We start from the raw sequence: 20,590 nt of genomic DNA, 5'->3' as shown, positions 1-20,590 counted from the left end.
TATGCCACAGTATTAGCACGTCCCCTGATAATTTCAAAATGTGGCTGAACAGTTATATCAACATCACTATCTTATTTTTCCTCTGTACCTGAAGTGAAAAAAAAAAAACAGTATAATACACTGAAATTCCAATTAGAAATAAAGACAGCACCACCATACTTAAAAGGGCAGAAAATCTACCCTTTAAAACATTTTATTGCCTCTATTCTCCAGCCTCTGAGTTTCAGGTGTTACACTTTCAACAAATTGTTAACAGCATTCAAATGCCCCAACTTAAAAAGTCCATATCATCAAAAGCTTTGTCACTATTATAAAAAGAAATAGCAAATATCATTCTATCAAATCTCACTAACAACACTGAAATTTTTAACGACGAGAATTCACATTAAAAGACAACTGCTTAGAATGAGTGCTTGAGTTTGGCAAGTGCTATTATCTTGATAGCCCACAGGAAAACTGACTGTAGTAATAAGATGAATGGTGATTAGGGCAAGGAGCATCAAGTGGGAAATGCTATCTAAAATCCCATAGGGCAGTACATAGCTAGAGAGCATCTCTTTCTAGAAGGCAGCTCCATTATTTCACATAGGCAGTTCAAAGCGTGTAGAAAAGCAAAACAATTTAAAACCTTGCAAATCTGGCCACTATCCTACTTACACTATCATAAATTCCCAAGAGCTTCCGAGAACGTAGCTTCTGTCTCCCCACCCCACTTGTTCGAAATAGTTTTTGAAAACAAAACAGCCTATTAAAAAGTGTCTTGTCGTAAACGTACATGTATTTAAAATGCAATCCTGCAACCCAGCATAGGGACATTTCTTTAATGTTTGCGTTGCTGGGTTTAGCTGTGGTTCTTATGAAATTGACGCTATTAAGTGGGATGTTTTACACTGGGCGACATAAACATGCATTTCCTTCTTCCGCGGATACACACTTCCCTGAAAGCAACGCACCTGGGGGCGCAGCCCTGCCCCCAGACTCCGAGGCTTTACTTGAAACTCTAAGCAGTTACGATCTGCCCTCACAGCAGAACCACATGGTCACTTCAATGAGAAAGATTATCTGGCCCCAGGCGCCACTCTTAAGCCCACAGCATCTCCAGAAGGGGCAGAGGAGAGCGCTGCTGAGAAGAGGCGACGAGGAGCGACTGACAACAGAGCTGACACTTCCCTACTCCTCAAGCCGCGTCCAGCAAGGGGCACTTGGGAGACGCAGAGGCTGTCCGAGGTCCCACCAGTCACCCACCTCAGAGGGGGGCCCTGCGCGCCCGCTCACGGAAGACATGGCGCGGCCACCTGACCCCGTCCTCCGGGGCGAGAGCGACGCCCGCTCCGCCTGCCCGCGCGACCCCGAGTGTGCGGACCCGGCTCCCGACCGCCCCACGCAGTGTAAACACTCGGCGCCCGCCGCCTCCCCGCCTGGGGTTGGATGGGGGGAGGAGGGGGCGGAACGCTCTCGCGGACCCACATTTTTGCGCCTCTTGTCATGCTCGGGAGGAAAAGGCGAGGAGGGCGAAGGGGAGGGAAGACGCGGCGGCGATCAGCCGAGAGGGCCGGCGCCGGCGGCGTGCGCGCGAGTGCGCGGCGGGGAGAGCTGCCCGGGCGCCCGCCGCTCCCGCCCGCGCCCCGCGCCCGCTTACCTGCCGGGGTCGCTCCGAAGATTCGCACCACCGGCACCTTCTTGACAGGGGCCTGGGTGAGGGGGGATTGGCAGATATCCAGCCCCTGCAGCGGGCTGGCCATGTAGTAGTCGGCAGTCACTATCCTCACTGAAAACATGTTTGCCGCCGCCGCCGCCGCCTCCTCTTCACTAGCGACCTGGCAACGGCAGCAGCAGCGGCGGTTCCTTCCGCAGCGGCGGCCCCACAGCAGCGGCGGCGGCGGCGGCGGCGGCGCCCCCTCCCCTCACACTCAGACACGGCGAGCCGCGGCGGCGGGCGGGGCGGCGTGGGCACTGCTGCCGCCGCCTCCTCAGGAGCACCCGGCGAGGGGCGACCGGGGAGAAGCCCTCGCGCTTTCGTCGGTGCTGCTGCTGGTGCTACCGCCACTGCCGCCGCCGCCGGGAATTACACGGGCTCCTCGGTCCCCGGCTGCAGCTCTTGTTGCCATGATGATGATGTCACGGACGCAACCACTGGGGGAGGGGAGAAGGGGTTGTGTGTGTGTGAGCGTGTGGGGTGAAGGGAGGGCCAAGAGTAGTTGGGGGAGGGGACACGGCGGAAAGGGAGGGAGCGGGGCGGGCACCCGAGCGGGACACCCAAGCGGGGGGCCGAGTAGGTGTTTTTCTCCCCCCGCCCCCGGGCACGCCGCGAGGGCGGAGGCTGCAGGAGAGCCGGGCCCGCGCTGGGCACGGGGAATCGATGACTCGGCCGTTGGGCACGGCCACCTGGGGTGAGGGGCAGCGGAGGGAGGGGGCGGCGGAGCACCGATGTCATGGATGGGCTCGGAGGGCCCGGCGGGGAGGGGGGCGCCAGTGTTCAGGGTCGTTTTTTGGCGGCTAGGCGGGATTGGCCGGAGCCGCGGCGATCGCGCTCGCCTCGCCGACCGCCATTTCACATCCTGCAGAGAAGGCGGGGGCAGCCGCGGAAACGGCCTTTTACAAGGTAAGAAAACCCGCCCGGGGGAGCGGGGCGGGGTGGGGGGGTAGGCGAGGCGCAGATCTCGTGCCGCCTCGGCCTCGCGGGAGGCGGGGGTGGCGGACGCAGCCGGCCCTTCTCAGGTAACGCTGCGGCCTCGCGCGTGGCCCGGGGGCGGCGCGAGGGGCGGGGGCGCGCGAGCGCGGGCTTCGGCCTATAAAAGGGCCGCCCCGCCGTTCCCTCCCGAACGTGCGAGACGCCGGGCCCCCGCCTCTGCCGCCGTTCTGCAGTGTCTGCACCCGGCCGCTTAATGAGATTTATTCACGCTCGGCTCTGCTCATCTTTGCCAGGGGTTGGCAGATCCAGTGCACAGGGATTTCCCACCGCAGTGTTTTTCTCCCGCCCCTTTGCTTCCCTCTCGCCGTAGTATATCCTTCCTTGGTTTCCTCCCGGGGCCCGCAGGCTGCGTCCCGGGCGCGCGCCTGGACATGTAAGGACTTGTCAGTTCCCAGTGACCTCCCTCCTCCCCTGCCTTCTTCGGCGGAATGTAGGATTAAGAGCCCTTCAGCGAAATTTTCGGCCAAAGAAAAAGGCCCATGAAAGTCACCGCATCAGATGTGGACTCCCAGTGTTACTCATTAATGGTTTGTGTGAGGGTTTACTAGCCTAAGGCCAGAAAGCAAAAGGGAAGGCCCGTTAGACGAAACAACTTCATCCAAAAAGGAGGGGTGCAGTTGTGAAAGCAAGGGGTTAAAAGTGTAGTAAGCGATGCAGCTGAGTTGTCCATAATATTGGAACCATTAGGTTTTTGTCTGACTTGGTCACTAACACTGGGCGTGACCTTGGACAAATTGTTTTTTTCCGGGGCCTCAGTTTGCTCACCTGTGAAACGAGAGTTTTCACTTAAAAATTTGTAAGAGTTTCCTCCCAGTAAAATTATTTAAGCAGTAGACGGCAGAAACCGTGGTTTCGAGTTTGAAATATGCTACTGAATTAGGACTTTTGACAGTCATTTTCAATCTATCCAAATTAGAGATCGTTCTTTCACACATGTATTTCCAGGTGTATTTTAATGGTTAATAGGTTGCTATATATTTGAAGTGTTGTGAGAGATTCTCATTTGGAGATACTGTGGTTCTCAAAGTAGGAAAACCAGAAAGCTCAAAGGGAGAGCACTGGTAAGCTGTCTATAAATTCCACGACATAAAATGCTAATAAGAATCTGTGCTCCAGGGAATTCGAGACTGATTACCGCATCAAATTAGCTTGCGTTTTCAACCTGAGAGCATGATTATAAACATATCTTGCAAGATTTCTACTAATATCCAGAAAATTACCTAGTATTTTAAGAGGCAAAATCTCTTAAGTTGGTTTAAGTTTTAGATGGCAATGGAAGTGATTTTTAAAAAGGACTACCATACAAAATGCATTTTCTGGAAAAATATCTTGTACAAGCTGAATATCAGATGCACAGTACCAGTGATTCTCACAGTATTCTATGCCACTAGAGTGTTCTTTAAAATTTAAAATTTTGAAAAAAGATTTAATAGCTTGGCCCTTACTAAATCACATTTTTGAGGGATGGGACCTGGAAATCTGTCTTGTTAGCAACTCCACCCACCGCTGTTGTGGTTCTTTGATAATATAAAATCATGAATGTCTGTATTATATTACAATCTAGTAAACCCATAATATTTATACTATTCCTAACTAGAAAAAGGTAAAAGTGTTCCTGCCTGGGAAATCCCATTGACAGAAGAGTCTGGTGGGTTACAGTCCATGGGTCACAAGTGTTGAACACAATTTAGTGACTAAACAATTAGCAACCATCAAATTCACAGATTAGCTATTTCTAGAAAATGTTTTCTTTCCTCCTACCTCTTAAATCAACATCATTTACTTTAAGAAAAGGCAGTTGCAACCACCATTCCGATCCTTCTAGAACTCCAAGGAAGGAATGTTCACTCTTGAAGAAAAACATTTGCAGCATGAAATTAGGATATTGTGTCCAGTTACATGCAATTAAATTAATGCTCAGATTGAAAACCTGACAGTACTCCCCTAATTAATCACTGTCAAATGTGTTTTATAAATATATTCTTCAGAGGTAAGAAAGAGCTCTGGACTCTTGAGTTAGAGAATGAAAAACCATCATTTACTAGGTAAATGAGTTTGGAAAGATAACTGTTTTGGGGGGTTTCTTTCCTCATCTAAATGGAGAGTAATTCCTGTTTTAACTTTTATGGGATATTATATGAGATAATATATATAAAAGTATCCTAATAATCTTTGACATCAGACATTTAACTCATCTGAAAACAGTAAAATCATTTGGAACTCTTACCTACATACAATATGAGAAATGCTGAAATTGAACTCTATACTCAATAACCTTAAAGCATCTTTTTTAGTTGTTACTGTTAAGTGTTTGCCAAATGATTTGAGATATAGTGACAAAAGAAGCAGACATGTTTCCTGCTCTTAGAGGTTTTACAGTCTAGCATCACAGAAATGTATTATCGTCATATCAATGAACATGTGATCATCTCTTCTGGTTCACTGACCTATGCTCATCATGTCATGCCTTTAGTAAAAGCCTGCTCAGCCTTCTATACCAATGCTGTTCAATGTCTGTTAGCATCTGCCTCTTAGCAGTTTATAATCTAGAACAGAAAGCAATGGATACCATAATTTTTTGGCAGATATTATAAGATGGCTTACTCAACACTTATCCAACCCCCTTCTAGCTTGCTTTTCTGTACTTCAGAAGTTAGAAAATTATAAAATACTGTTTCAACACTGCCTTGCAACTGGAGTACTGGCATGGATGAGTGGTGTGCTGGTAAGTCATTAAGGATGGCTGGAGGAGGGGAAAGACCCTGATTTCTAGTACTGACCAATTTTCATTGTGTGAATACTCCCAGGCTATCAAAGTGGTTTCACTGAATGGGGAGTTAGTTGGAGAAGAAGCTGAGGATTACCAGCTAGCTTCAGCCTTTCACTCCATGCGACCTAGTTTCCAGCAATCAAATGTGCCCATTCAAGACATAGACCTGAAAATGAGCAACACAATGCCTCAACTGCACTCAGGGCAATGGGATTTTCTGGCAAACACCATGGCAGAGGTGTCTGATTCTTCTGAGTAGCTGGGGAGGAATTCTGGCATCCGTTTTGGGAGTCTTAGGTGCTGTGGCAAGAGGTGCTACGGTGGGTTTCTGCTAGAATAGCAATGTGATGTGGGATGAATGTTCTTCCTGGTGTGGTTTTTTTCTGGATGTTGTTTCTAGCGATGTATTATCCAAGCCTGATTGTCTGGTCCTCTCAGAGATCTATGAGCTAAGTACTATCCTTTAATCCCTTTCTGCTTAAACTAGCTCAGTCACAGTCAGCTACACAGTTTGTTGAGCCCAGAGCAAAATGAAAAATGTAGGGCCCCTGTTCACAAAGCAGGAAAAAAGTTGCCATTACATGTACTGAAAATATAAGGCTTTTTCTTTCTTCTGTCATCTCTCCCTCAACTTGTCATGCTGTTTTTTTAATTTGTGTTTTAATGTCATTCTGAGTGTCGAAAAATTAGAATTTTAGATTATTAGGATGAATTTTATAATGTATCTTTAATTGTGCAGTGCCATTTATAGATGCAAATACAAGAGCATTTAACTCATACACGAAATCACCAAAATTACACAGTTCATATTTTGTAGTTTGTACATCCCACAAGGATGTATTTTGTGCTTTTCAGAGCAGTGTAAATACTGCATACAACCAACTCAGCTGTTTTTCTTTCCCTTCTTGATAGGAGCACAGCCTATCAACCTGAGTAAGGAAGGACTGAACTGAAAGGAACTATGGGTTGCCCTACCTTTCCCCTTCCTTCTGTGTCATCATTTTCAGTGAAAATAGTCATACAGAAAAGTAACACACAAGAAAGGATATGACAGAGTTATTTGGTCACGTGTGTATCTTAAGATGCCACTGTCTTGTTTCTGTACCTGACACAACTTCTGGTTGAAATGGAATGCATTGCCTCTTAGAACTGTCAGTGCCTCCACTAAATCAGTCGCTGATGTAACATGCTTGCCTTGTAGCCACTTTGTAACTCTCTGAGTTCCTGCACTACTTAGGTTCATCATAATCCTTGTGAGGCATTATACTGATGTATGCAAACTGGGTATAAGGAAAAAGACAAACAGGTTGCCTCCTCTACTTGCCTGTATGATCCATTGTACCACTGACTTCTTTTATAAAACAGACGTTCAAACATAAAAGTATTAAGATTTTCAGCATGGTAACTGCAGAGCATTAAACCAAGCAGTGGACCCTGTATGACTGCACAGTTTGCATGCCCATGAGGTTGACCCTGAGCTCAGTGTTTCTCAAGGGGGGTTCTCCTGATATTTTGGATGAAACAATTCTTTATTGTGCAGGATATTTAACATCCCTGACCCCTGGGCACTACATTCCACTGTGATAAAAATGCCCCCATATATTTCTAAATGCCCCCAAAGAGGAGTTACTTCTCTCTACTGAACTCCTGGAGTGGACTCTGATGTCTGCAGCTAGGAACCATGATCATTACAGATCTAGGAAAGGTCATGTGCAATTTTTGCTTTGGATTCTCAAGCAGAGCAAAATACAGAGTTGAGTTAAAAAAAGATTTCAAAATTCTCATACCTGGGAGAGCAGAATTATGGTGATCTTTTTTTTCCATTATCAGAAAAATAATATGAACGACCTTGGTGATGAAGCAAACATTTGGGAATGAAAATTTAAAGGGGACCAGTGAATTTTATGTGTCACTTGCATATAAATGGTAGTTGATCTTTCTAAGGGAAATTTTTACTCAGTCCTTCATACAGTGTCTGGCCTCTTTGAAACCATGATGGAAAAGAAACTCATTTCCTCCTGGAAGGGATTTAGAAGACCTAAGTAAATATGGCAAACTCTGGAGGCAGTTGCCATTGGACTGCTTGCTCTCAAAAAGAGTTCATGTAGGTTTCCCCCAGTTTATTCACAGCAGTCATCTGGGTATAAGATAGGCACATAAATATGTATTGCCTGAATGATTAATAAAATAGTTTTTTACTAAAAGAATGGAGTTTTATGTCTCTTCTTTAAAAAAAAAAAACTGAAGGACAGTAAAATTAATCATCGTGAGAGCTGAATTTCTCTCTGTTCTTATCTTTTTAACCAGTTAATCTGCTCAGTCACAGGGAGAAACAAAACTTTCAGAAAACAACTTTCAACTCTTCTACTTCCATAAATTAGCAGTAGTAGTTTTAAGGGAGAGACCAATAGCCTATAAATTAAAGAAGATGTTTAGGAAACAAAAAACTTTCAGAATAGAGTAATATTAGAAATGATGCTTGCGCTCTCCAGGACCCTCATCTAAATTACATATCCAGAACTAATATTGGGGCATTTCCAGTGGATTATGCCTAGGCCGGAAGAAACCAAACCCATAAAATGAATGAGGTTAGTTTAAGTTCTCAGTTTAAATAATCAAAATAACAAAATCTTACAAGCAAGTGTCTGTAGACATATCTCAGGGTAGTTTTCCCTTGCCCCAAAGTCCCCACTGCACAGCTTAAATCACACTGCAGGAGAACTTCCACTAATAATTGTTACTGACAGTAAACTCTCCTGGGTTTTGATCCTCAATTTGCATCCCCTTTCCAGGAGCCAGGAGAGCCTATTTACTGTCAGATGTGTAGGTCACAGAACACTTGTGTTTCCTTATTTCAGTAAAATATGTTTCTCTAATCTTAAAGATTTGAAATGCATAGGAAAGAAAATATGAAAAACCATAAAATATAGGACATTCAATCCCACCCAAAGGCAGTTATGATTAACATTTTAGTCCATTTTTTCCCTAGAAAATGTTTCAATAAATACTTTACATAATGGAAATAATCTCTTGGGTTCTTTTTTTCACTTTACATTGAAGCAGAAACATTTCCCATGCAAATGAGAATTCTTTGTATACATTATTCTAATGGATGCAGAATACACTGTGTCATGGATGTACAATAGCTTCCATTTTCCTACTGTTGGCCAGTAACAATGTTTCAAATTTTGTTATAAATATCACAGTGATTAGCTCCATTTTGGATCCTACTCTTAACTTTGCAGGAATTTACTTTACTGTTTATTATTTCACAAGAGCATCAGTTCTCCATACATGCCATGTTCTTCCTCTCCAAAGAAGAGAGAACTGTATGTGATTTTCTTTCTGCCTGGTTTGTTCTTCCACTCTCCACCTCTTTTCCCTAGTTACTCTTTAAATTTCAGGTCAGGGACTTCCTTGGTGGTCCAGTGGCTAAGACTCTGAGCTCCCAGTCCAGGGGGCCCAGGTTCGATCCTTGGTCAGGGAGCTAGATCCCACATGCTACAACTAAGACCCAGAGCAGCCAAATTAAAAAAAAAAAAAAAATCAGGTCAAAGTTCACTTATGGAGGGCTTCCCCAACTGTATTTGATTACGTTTCTCTGTTACACACTCTAATTGTACTGTTTTTTTTTCCATAGCACTTACCTTGTTGCAATAACCCATTCACTTGTGTATAATTTAATTTTTGTCCCCCCCTCCAACTAGAATACTACAATCATTATCTGGATAAGCAGTGATTATAATGCTGTAATAAACACAGGCCAATTAATGTGATCTCATACGTATCGCTGATAAAATGGGTTAAAGCTTGAGGTTGAAATTAGTCCAAAAATACTAAGGTGCCAGTTATTATGCTAAGAGCTAGGAATATAGAAGTGAAAATGACAGGCATGACTTCAGCTTTCATTCTTATATTCTAGTGCAGGGTTTAGCAAATTTTTCCTATAAAGGGACAGATAAATTTTAGGTTTTTCAGGCCATACGGTCTCTCTCACAAACTATTCAACTTTGCCATAGAAACACAAAAACAATCATGAATCACACATATATGAAAGAGTGAATTCCAATAAAACTTTATTTAAAAAACAGGCAGCGGGGCTGGGTTTGATCCATGAGCTGTTCACTGCTCCCTGGTCTAGTGGAAAAGACAGCTATTAAACAGATCATTTGAGATGACCAAATACTTCCAAAGAACAGGGTGCCATTCTCACATGGCAAAGCTGTCCAACTTAGTCTAGAGAGAAGAATAAAGACTTTCTTGAGGAATATGACTCTAAGTTAATATTTAAGGAGGAAGAGGAGTTATCTGGGTAAAAGTAAGGGTAACAATAGGGACCTTCCTGTGTCAGTACATGCTTAAATTTAGAAGCAAGATTTTTCATAGGTAGTAATGACACAAATTTAGCTGTTTTCTCTTGGTCACCTATATTAAGCATGTATTTTATTCCTTCTAAGCATTTTGTATTGTTTTAACTTTTTGTTAACTTGTTGATATCTATAAAGTCCTATGTTAGATGCTGAGGGTGATTCAAAAAATGTAAGACCTAGCTCTGTGCTAAAGTATTATGTAATTGACCAATAAATTGTAAGTTTCTCGACATTTTGACATTTCCTTTTTTTATTTGCACAGTATCACACATATGGTTGGTACTGCAGAAATAGTTTTCCCCTGCTCTCTGCATTGCACCATTTGCTGACAAAATGGTTTCCAGTATAGCCACTTCTGTATGACTTGGACAAAACGTGCTGCTCTCTGAAGCAGACACTATTCTGAAGGCATCAGTAACAGTAATTTCAGCTTGTTGAAGGCAGGGGTTGTTTGTGTAAAGGTCAGCCTGTCAGTAAATAACATGCCAACCTGTTCCTTCAAGATTGTAACAAACCTTTGTATGTGTGTTTTTATATCTTTAAAATAAAAAAAAAATTTTAAAGAATAGTGGGAAACTGTACCCAGTGGTCTCACCAGATGTTTTCAAACCAGAACTAGGGCAGTTGTGTTGTAATTTGTTTTTGAAACATTTACTTCCACAAATTTATGACAGCAGGGAACTGAGAGGTGGGTTTTGTTGTTTTTGTTTTTTTTTTTTTTTTGCCTAAACTAGCAAGTAATTTCATTTTCCATTCGACTTTAGCAGACCTAGCCTTAGGATGAAAATATGGGACTTCCCAGATAATCCATTGAGAACTCCACTCTCCCGGTGCAGGGCCCTGGGTTCGATTCCTGGTTGGGGAACCAGATCCCACATACCACAGCTAAGATCGAAGACCACACATGCTGCAGCTAACACTCGGCACAGCCAAATATTTTTAAAATGTGAAGCAGAGGTTCTTGCCAAGTTTAAAAAGTACAGCAAAGATTAGTCTTAAGAATGAGGGGAAACATTACTCATTTTTCTAGAGCCGCTGCTCCTGCATTACTATAAGCTGTTCCTAGACTGTAAACACATATACATAAAGGAGAAAGACACCTTTCTAGAATATCCAGTCCCCTGTGCTAGGGATATCCAGGGTCTTTCCAAGATTATTAATGACCATGACACTTGGCTACATCTGCCTCTTTACCAGTGTTCCTGCCCTCATCCTGAGTAAATTCATCACCCAGAGAGACAGCTTCCTAGCACCAGCCTCAGAGTTCCTTGATGTGATCTTCAGCCTCTCGCTTCTGTTGCCACATTGAGAATCTCATCATACATCCAACTCCTCTGACTTCAGAAATACAGTCTTCACATCTGGCCAGAACTTTCATCCTAACTCGCTGTCTCAGTTACTCCCAGCACAGCAATTCTCAGTTCCCTGACGTCTCATTTCCAGTGCTCTTCCCTGCTCTGCTGCAGCCTCTACCTTCTCGGGTTTCTCTGAGTTGGGAACTCCATTCCAGAGACTTCACTTCTTTCTCCCTATCAGCCTTCTCCTGCCTTCACTTCTTTTGTCTCCTGCTGCATTCTGTTTTAAGTTATCACTCTTGCCTGGAACTATGTCTCCTTTGCTGTGTTGCCCTGGTATCACCTGGGAAAACACCAGTTTAACTGTCTGCTCCCAGGTTGCTGAGTGTACCCAGATAGAGAAAAATAACTGCTGTGCATATTGGTAGTTATGTTCAGGCAGTTATGAGCAGTTCAGTCGCTCAGTCATGTCCAGCTCTTTGTGATCCCACGGACTGCAGCTCACCAGGCTTCCCTGTCTGTCATCAACTCCCAGAGCTTGTTCAAACTCATGTCCATTGAGTCGGTGATGCCATCCAACCATCTCATCCTCTGTCGTCCCCTTCTCCTCCTGCCTTAAATCTTTCCCAGCATCAGGGTCTTTTCCAGTGAGTCAGTTCTTCACAGTTTCCAAAGTATTGGAGTTTGTTTCAGCTTCAGCATCAGTCCTTCCAATGAATATTCAGGACTGATTTCTTTTAGGATTGACTGGTTTGATCTCCTTGCAGTCCAAGGGACTCTCGAGAGTCTTCTCCAGCACCACAATTTAAAAGCATCAGTTCTTCGATGCTCAGCCTTCTTTATGTGTTCAACTCTCACATCCATACATGACTACTGAAAAAACCATAGCTTTGACTAGACAGACTTTTTTCAGTGCAATAAATTCACCTTTGTTGATAATGCTAAATTGTCACTTTGTCAGTAACACTAAATTCAGGACCTCCAATCCTGGCTAGATCATTCTCTATCCATACTGTTGGGAAGAGAAGGTTTTCTTTATAATGTATTAGTCTCTACCCATCTGAACCTCCTGCTTCATAAACCAAGATACAATGTTATAAATTCTTTGTATACCCAAAAGTACTATTAGGCTGAATCATTTCAATTATATTAACCTCTCTCTGATTCTCTAATTTAGCTTTTGTGCTTACTTTCCTGTTTTACTTTATATCAATAGTTTGGGGTCTTGTCTATCCAATAAGGTAAATGTTTAATGTTTTTAAAATTAATATTTGAATAGTCAAAAAGAACAGTCTCAAACATTATGGAATGAAATGATAATGGAAGGGAAATCACTACTATGATACTTACCCTTTTAGAAGCAAATCCAAGTAGTCTCCAGTTGTAACTTGGAGCCAGAGGCCTAAGGCTCAGCTCACTTGATTCATTCCATTCTTGCCTTTCCCAGCTTCCCCTTTCCATCATTTCTGATCCCACAAATTTCTGAGAACACACTCCCTTTCCCGCCTGAACTAGCAGGCAAAGCAGTACTGCATGGATGGGCAACAGCAGTGTGTATGTTTGTACATATACTTGTTTACTGAGTGGCAGCATGGTTAAGAATTCACTCTATAACCCAGCTTCCCTAGGTCCCTGCTCTATGATTTTGGGCAGATTACTTTCTGTACCTCAGTTCTCCCATCCATAATATACAGATGATAATACTAAGTTCCTACCTCACAGAGTGGTTGTGAGGATTGAATTGTTGTTTTAGTTACTAAGTTGTATCTGATTCTTTTGCAACCCCGTAGATGGAGCCCACCAAGCCCCTTTGTCCATGGGATTTTCCAGGCAAGAATACTGGAGTGGGTTGCTCTGCCTTTCTGCGGGGCAATCTTCCTGATCCAGGAATTGAACCTGTGTCTCTTGCATTGGCAGAAGATTGAATTATGTGTTTTAAATGAGTTAATACCTTAAAACTGGTAAGCACCCAGTAACTGTAAGCTATTATTCATAACTTAGGATAAATTATTTATTGGGAGGACTGATGCTGAAGCTCCAATACTTTGGCCACCTGATGTGAAGAGCCAACTCACAGGAAAAAACCTTGGTGTTGGGAAAGATGGAGGGCAGGAAGAGAAGGGGGTGACAGAGGATAAGATGTTTGGATGGTATCACTGACTCAATGGACATGTTTGAGCAGACTCAGAGAGATAGTGAAGGACAGAGAAGCCTGGCGTGCTGCAGTCCATGGGGTCACAAAGAGTTGGACACAACTGAACAACTACACAACAACAATATTATAGCTTCTTTATTACCTGAAATACACTTCATTAAGGAATGATGGAAAGGGGAAGCTGGGAAAGGCAAGAATGAAATGACTCAAGTGAGCTGAGCCTTAGGCCTCTGGCCCGGAGTTATAACAACTAGAGACTACTTGGATTTGCCTAAAATAGTATTCATTAAGAAGAGAATAATGATGAAAGCTGGGAGCTATTAAAATTCCATTGACTGAACATAACAAGTAGAGTTTTAAAATTTCAAAGACCCATGAAATGGTTTAGTCCTTTGATTCTTAACCCAGTAATATGTATCAGGATCACCCATGAAGTATTGTAAAGTCACACTTACCCAGACTCTCCCATCTCACATCTACCAAGTCAGAAATACCAAGTTCTAACGCCTCTTCCTCTAAAGAACCGTTAAGCTAATTCAGGTCTTTAGATTTTATGATGAGGAATAGAGATTTAGAATAAGTAACTTGCCTAAAACCCCAAAGAGTATGTGGGTGCCAGGTCACCTAGCTCCTTGGTAAGTCATCTTCCTATTCTTTTATGTTGTTTGCCAAATACTGACTTTTAAAGAAATTAATATGGGAGTTTATCCTTGTCTCAGTAATATCAGAAAGAATAATATAGGTTTTAAAAGTATACTTTTTCAGCATTTAATTCAAAACAAAATTTATTTTACAATTCATGCCAAGGACTACTGCGTGTTTACAATAAAATTTAAAGTGAATTTTGCCGTGTGTTTCATGTGGACATTAGTTTTTGCCACAATGCTTGCTGCTAATTAGTATAAGAAAACACTGCGTGTGGCAGAGAGCTGCTCAACTCGACCGCACAGACTGACAGAACAGGCAAACAAAACAAATGCTTGATAAGGAAAGGTAGCTGTGAGGCATTAAACTCTTTAGAGCTCTCAGTAATAAAATAGGCATTTCTGATAATTAGGATATTTTTGTTTTATGTTAAAATTTTTTTTAAAAACCTTTGTGAAATATTCTTGGAATTTTCAATTTTGTTCAAAATTCTGTGAACAGTCCACGTAGGAAAATCACTGGGTATTAGGGTCATGTTTTTCAGTGGCTAAGTCGTGTCTGATTCTTCGTGATCCAATGGACAGTAGCACACCAGGCTTCCCTATCTATCACTTACTAGGTACCATTTTCTTATTGTAGCTTTACTAATTGGTAGAATAAAAAATCTGAAAAATATAGCAAAAATTTTTTTCTGAATTTTTGTATTTGATATTGAGTACTATGATATTGTATCTCTTAAAATGTTTTTCTCTATCCATAATATAAAGGGAAAAAAAGTACATTAGAACTTGTGAGTAATCTTGTGCAAAACTATGAAATTAAGGAGACAAGGCAGAAGCAAGAAAATGGAGCTCAAATTAAATCTGTCAAAGCAAATTGATTTATATTTCACTATGTTTGCAATTATAAATTTATTTCCATGTATGTGTTTCTTTGCTAGAAATGATAAATGGCTGCCGGCCCAACTTATGATTCTTAGGCAACTCCATTCTACCAACAAACCACTCATTTTGATTTGGTAAGTGCTATGCATAAGTCCCTAAAGAAGTCTACTATCCTGGATCCCCATCCACCTATTATTAACCTATTATTATTTCTACTTTCCTTTGCCTTACTCCATACCATTTGCTCTACACATTGTCTCAGGTTTGGCCTTTGGATCTTTTTAATTGATGCTTGTGTTTGGCCTCCTGGCATCTCACTACAACCTGATCATCTTTGGTTTTAGACTCAGCTTCTAGTTCCGACCACCAAGACTTATATCCCTTGATTCCAGCAGTTCAGGAATTCCTGATGCAGCCACTGGCTGCTTTCTGTAAGGGATCAGTCCCAAACACTAGCCCCACATTATAAACATCCATTTGTGCAACAGATTATGATCACCACTACTATGTGTAAGGCACAGGAGTAGTTTCTGGGAAATACAGAAAATTAAGTAGTAATAGAAAGCTTCTTAATGCTCTCAAAATCCGGTAAAACAAATAATACAAGCTTATAATGAAGTTTAAGATAGTATGTGTTTAAGTCATGAAGTATTTATACAAACAAGACATTAGTTTTAAAAAGTTCCGAATAGAAAGATCCTTAACTCAGGAGTTAACAGGTATGTGGTACAAGAGGGCATGTCCAAAAGAACCTGAAATGTGAGTCATGGATTAAAAAAGGTTAGGAACACTGACTTCCCAGGTGGTGCTAGTGAGTGGTAAAGAACTTGCCTGCAAATACAGGAGGCATAAGAGACCCAAGTTTGATCCCTGGGTTGGAAAGATCCCTTGGAGAAGGGCATGTCAAGCCACTCCAGTATTCTTGCCTAGAGACTCCCATGGACAGAGGAGCCTGGCGGGCTATAGTCCATGGGGTCACAAAGAATCAGACACAACTGAAGCAACTTGGCATGCACACACATACTGACAAATTTTACCTAGACTTTGAAGGTAGGGTAAGGTAGAGTATACACCATGGGACAAACACATTTCAAAAAGTGGAACCAAACCAATAAGAGCAGAAAAGGTTTTATTGAAAAAACCTTGTTTGTCTAGACACGGTTGACAGTGTAAGTAACAAGTGGAAGAAAGCCTAGAAAAGTTGGTTGAAACCAGATTATGGAAGGGTTTGAATACTGAGAGGTTTATAGTTGGCAAGCATGTTTTGGGGAGTCTGATAGTTTTGAGCAGGAAATGATGATCGGTTTGATTTAGCATTGCTATACAGGAAGGATTTGGTAGCAAGGAGATAGGCAGGCAGAGACTGCAGACCAGGAAGTCAGTCAGGAGGCTAACACATATACTAACCTAAAGTAAGGAGGGCCTGGAGATGATTTCATTAAGTGCCTGTTTTGAGTCCAGTGCTGGTAATACAGTTGAGGGCTAGGTCCTTGTCTTTAGTCTCAGGAGATATTGATCTCTTAAAGGCTCCTAGAGGGGTCTCAATGCAGACCTTTGGGACCACTTCTGATCCTTGCTAGGGAATTAGGTCCTTGCTAGTTACTAGGGAATTAGATCCTCATTTTACAATAGAACGTATTCCCTACCTTCTAAAACTACTTTTCCATTTTATGAGTCTGCTGATGTAAAAGTATCCCAACCACTTGCACATAAAGAGAAGTAATTTATTACTTAAGATAAGACAGGAACACTACACCAGACAAGGCAAAGAAGAAAATGACATGTCTTAAAGAGATAACTGAAGATGATGTGAAAATGAGGAGAATGAACTGGAGGTTAGATTAGGGGCAAGAAAACCAGTTAAGAGGTTGTTGTAGTAATCCACCTGCTTGATTAGGAGGGTCTAAACTAAGACAGTAAGAAAAAAAGAGGAGTCCTTTGCGGCTACTTCCACCATCATCCTTTCTGTTGCTGCCCTGGTACAACTCGGGGTTGGGTAAAGGACTCTCATTTGGAGTGAATCTTGAACAGAGAGACTTAAGGACACAAGAAACACTGTTTACTTCTTCTGACTTAGAGGTAGCGCTTCTGCTGTGAAGTCGTCTCTTTCCTTGTCCCTGTCTCATTTGGAACATGGTTTACCAGCCTTCATGTTGCTTCTGTGAACTCCCTAATAAATTCTTGTTTTGCTGTAGTTAGCCAAATTGGTTCCTAGGGCTTACAATAAAAAAAACACCTCTAATTGACACTGTATGTGACCTTTGAGGCACCTGTGGATAACCAGGTGGAGACTGTTAGTTAGAAATATGAAACTAGAAGAGGGGTTTTCAAAGTGATGTATCAGCGTTACCTAAGAACTTGTTAGAAATGTAAATTCTCAGGCCCCACCCCAGACTAACTGAATATGAAACTTGAGGAACAGGGCCCTGGCAGTCTGAATATCAGTAAGCCCTCTGGGTGATTGTAATGCGTTGGTTTGAGAACCAATTAAACTACAGTTTAGAAAAGAGTTTGAGGGTGGAGATAAAGGTGTGAGTCAAATCAATGACAGTTACTTTGGGAGGGAATGAATAAATGCCCAGAAGACTGTAAGAGAAGATAAACCCCTGAAGCCCTGAAGTAGATGAAACAGTCAAAGAAGTTAATAGTAGTGCAGTCCAAGAGCGGGGGATTTTAACGGAGGTGTCAGATGCTATACAGAGGCCAAAGTGGATGAGGACAGAGCCAAAGTGATTGGACAGACCATTATGAGGTTTTGGCTTCAATTGAGAGAGAAGTGGTACAGATAACAAAAATAAGTGGTAAGAGAACAAAGGTTAAAAAAAAATACAGGATACTTTTTGCAGTAGATTAGGAGTGCAAGAAAGAAAGTTGGGATAGATGTCTTGTCAGTAATGCCTAACGTGTTAGGCATTACTGACAATGTCTCAAGTTAGTTATTGCTGAATAACAAACATTTTAAAACACAGTGGTTTAAGACAGTAATTGTTACAGTTCAAGTGTCTGAGGGTTGGCTAATCTCTACTGGGCTTGCTCATACTTCTGAAAGCCTACTGGGGGGTTTCCTCTAGGCTGGGCTCTATTTCACATATCTGTCATCCTCCTGGGACTCTGACTTGCCTAAGCATGTCTTTCTCACGGAGATGGAAGAGGAGTTTTGTTTTCGGCTTTATTGTCATTGCAGTATTTTTAAAATTATGGTACAGTTGGTGTGCAATATTATGTAAATTATAGGTGAACAATATAGTGATTCACATTTTTAAAGGCTATACTCATTTGTAATTATCATAAAATATTAGCTGTATGCCCTGTGTTGTACAGTGTATCCTTGTAGCTTATTTTATATATCATAGTTTGTATCTCTTTATTCCCAACCCCTATATTGCCCCTCCCCCCACTGTTAACCACTGGTTCTCTGTCAGTCTGCTTTTGTACTATATTCACAGTTTGTTGTGTTTTTTAGATTCCACATGTAAGTGATATACAGTATCTTTCTCTGACTTATTTCATTTAACATAAAATCCATCCCTGTTGCTGCAAATGGCAAAATGTCATTCTTTTTTATGACTGAGTAGTACTCCATCGAGCATATGTACCACACCTTCTTTATCCAGTCATCTGCTGATGGACACTTAGGTTGCTTCCATGTCTTGGCAATTGTAAATAATGCTGCTGTGCACTTTGGGGTACATGTATCTTTTTGAATTAGTGGTCTTTTTCTTCAATTTTTGTTTTTTTCTTATCTGGAAGATGAGTCTTAAGAGGGCAAGTAGAAATACACAAGGCTTCTTGAGGTCTAGATTCCAAACTGACATGCTGGCCCTTCTGCCTCATTGCATTGGCCAGGTTATGTGACCAGGCCCAGATTCCAGGGTTGGGAAATAGACTCCACCTCTCTAGAGAAGTTGCAGAGTGGCATGGTAAAGGCATGGGTTCACACAGGTGGGGAAGGATTGGGACCATGAATACCACCGTAGGAATGACAGGAGTATGCTTGAAAGTAGAAATGAAGGAATATGTAGGATGAAGAAGAAGGTGAAGTAAGGAGAAAGATCAATACCATAGGTCAGAGAATTAACCCTTGGAAAAAAGAAAGAATACTTCTGGGAATGGAAAGAGAGGAATTTGATTGAATTAGATTTAGCAAATTAAATTCAAGATGCCCAGTAAAATTTAAACTTCAGGTAAACAATGAACAAGTTTTTAGTATTAAGTATGTTCTATACAATATTTGGCTGGAGAAGGAAATGGCAGAATACTCCCGTATTCTTGCCTGGGAAATCCCACGGACAGAGGAGCCATGGGGCTGCAAAGATCCGGACATGACTGAGGACTCACGGCGTGGCATACAATATTTGATAGGCTCTCGGTCTGCTATTTTTATTGGTGTAAATACCACTTAAATATTTATGTAATGCAGTATTTTGGACTCATTTACCCTAAACTATGTTTCCTTATTTATTTGAAATTCAGATAACTCCTGACAACCTACATTTTGACAACCCTACTTTGGATGAATTTTCAATAAAGCCATGGTAAGATAATCTGCAAAGGGCTAGATGGGTGCATTGGGGGATTTAATCCTGGAAGAAGTTTGGAACAGCTGCTATGGACGCTGTGCAGTGTCAGTGAAAGAACTGCTGAGCAGTAGTGAGGCCCACTTACCGACCAACAGCAAGACTTTTTCTCAGGTCAGCAGTAATTGTTTGCTGCTGAGAAGCAGTGGTATCAACAGAGATCACCAGTGCAGGCAGCCACCTTGGTGTGCCTGTGCAGGAGAGGCCTGGGAGGGATTTGGGGCACAGCTGAAATGACTAGGGGTCCAGGTGGTTCATAGAAGCAGGTGAAACCAGAAGGTGAATTGGGAGGCAGAAGATGAGAATGGTTCAGAGAAGTGGAAGTTCACAGTGCAGAAACAGAATTTACAGCCTTGGAAGAATAGCTCTGTGATAATGGGGTTAAAAATCCAATTACATGAGGCAGAACTGGAGCTAAATTAAAAGCAGGAGCTCTGGAGACAAGATACCTAGCTTTGCATTCCAGGTGTGTGATCTTGGTCAAACAATTAAATTCCCTATGACTTAGATTTTTTGTGTGTGGTAAAACATGAATAATAATGGTTCTCACCTCATAGGGTTACTGTGAGGATTTACTGTGAGGATTAAGTGAAATAAACTGCACATAGAACAGTATGCCTTGGTGTTTGCTATCTTTTTCTTATTTTACATAGCATTTACATGTATCTATAATCAATAAATGTGAATAGAGACTGTTATTTGAAAGACAAGTAGCAAGTATACATTGTGTGTTCTGCCTTCACTAACAAATGCCGTGTCTGGAGAATACACAGTTAGCTACCTGTTGAAGGTGGAGCTCACGCAGCCTTTACCACTTAAGTTTACTCTTCTTTACTGTTACTACAAGAAAATAATTATCCTGCTCAAGTCATATCTGTCTCCTCATTTCCCCCTAGGTGACCATGCTTGGGGATTTTCATAGTTTGAGTAATTCCCCTGAGCTCTGCCACCCAGCAAGTTAAAGAGGACAAGATTGCTCCCTGGGGATTGTAGTTCTTGGAAGGTCAGAAGCTTGTTTTCATGAGGTCTGCACCCTGACCTGGCCTACTGTTAGGAGCTGTTGTGTTGGTGGTTTATGCTGTTTTTAGTTGTTTCTTCCATCTTACACAGTTATTTGTATATAAGGATTTTTGAAAAGTAAATGTCTTATGGGACTGTTTTGCTTCTACAAAGAAAAATTAAAACTGTTTCAAAGTAATTAC

The 20,590-nt window shown here is 42.0% G+C and overlaps 2 protein-coding genes across 6 annotated transcripts in view; one reads left to right on the top strand and one right to left on the bottom strand.

The window, feature by feature from the left end:
- REV3L (REV3 like, DNA directed polymerase zeta catalytic subunit) overlaps positions 1-2,370 on the bottom strand; it is a 175,596-nt gene extending 173,226 nt beyond the window's left edge. For 3 of the 5 annotated variants that reach the window (XM_069598108.1, XM_069598105.1, XM_069598109.1), the window contains exon 1: positions 1,640-2,348. In XM_069598108.1, the coding sequence (XP_069454209.1) occupies positions 1,640-1,778 (139 nt within the window). In that variant the 5' untranslated portion in view covers positions 1,779-2,348. Of the gene's footprint in view, positions 1-1,639 lie in introns of all 5 variants that reach the window. The other 2 variants (XM_069598106.1, XM_069598110.1) reach the window with 2 other exon arrangements.
- Positions 1,715-20,586, top strand: LOC138444735 (neuroligin 4-like). Its single transcript, XM_069598111.1, has 6 exons — positions 1,715-2,390; positions 2,501-2,602; positions 12,918-13,088; positions 14,868-14,945; positions 19,285-19,346; positions 20,285-20,586. The coding sequence occupies exons 1-3, from the start codon at positions 1,777-1,779 to the stop codon at positions 13,081-13,083; spliced, it is 882 nt and encodes a 293-aa protein (XP_069454212.1). The 5' UTR covers positions 1,715-1,776; the 3' UTR covers positions 13,084-13,088; positions 14,868-14,945; positions 19,285-19,346; positions 20,285-20,586.
- Positions 20,587-20,590: the final 4 nt, after the last annotated feature.

Source organism: Ovis canadensis, chromosome 8 (genome assembly GCF_042477335.2).
Source record: "Ovis canadensis isolate MfBH-ARS-UI-01 breed Bighorn chromosome 8, ARS-UI_OviCan_v2, whole genome shotgun sequence".
Lineage (NCBI taxonomy): Eukaryota > Metazoa > Chordata > Mammalia > Artiodactyla > Bovidae > Ovis > Ovis canadensis.
Note: the sequence above shows the minus strand (reverse complement) of the source record. Positions and strands in the feature narration are given on the sequence as shown.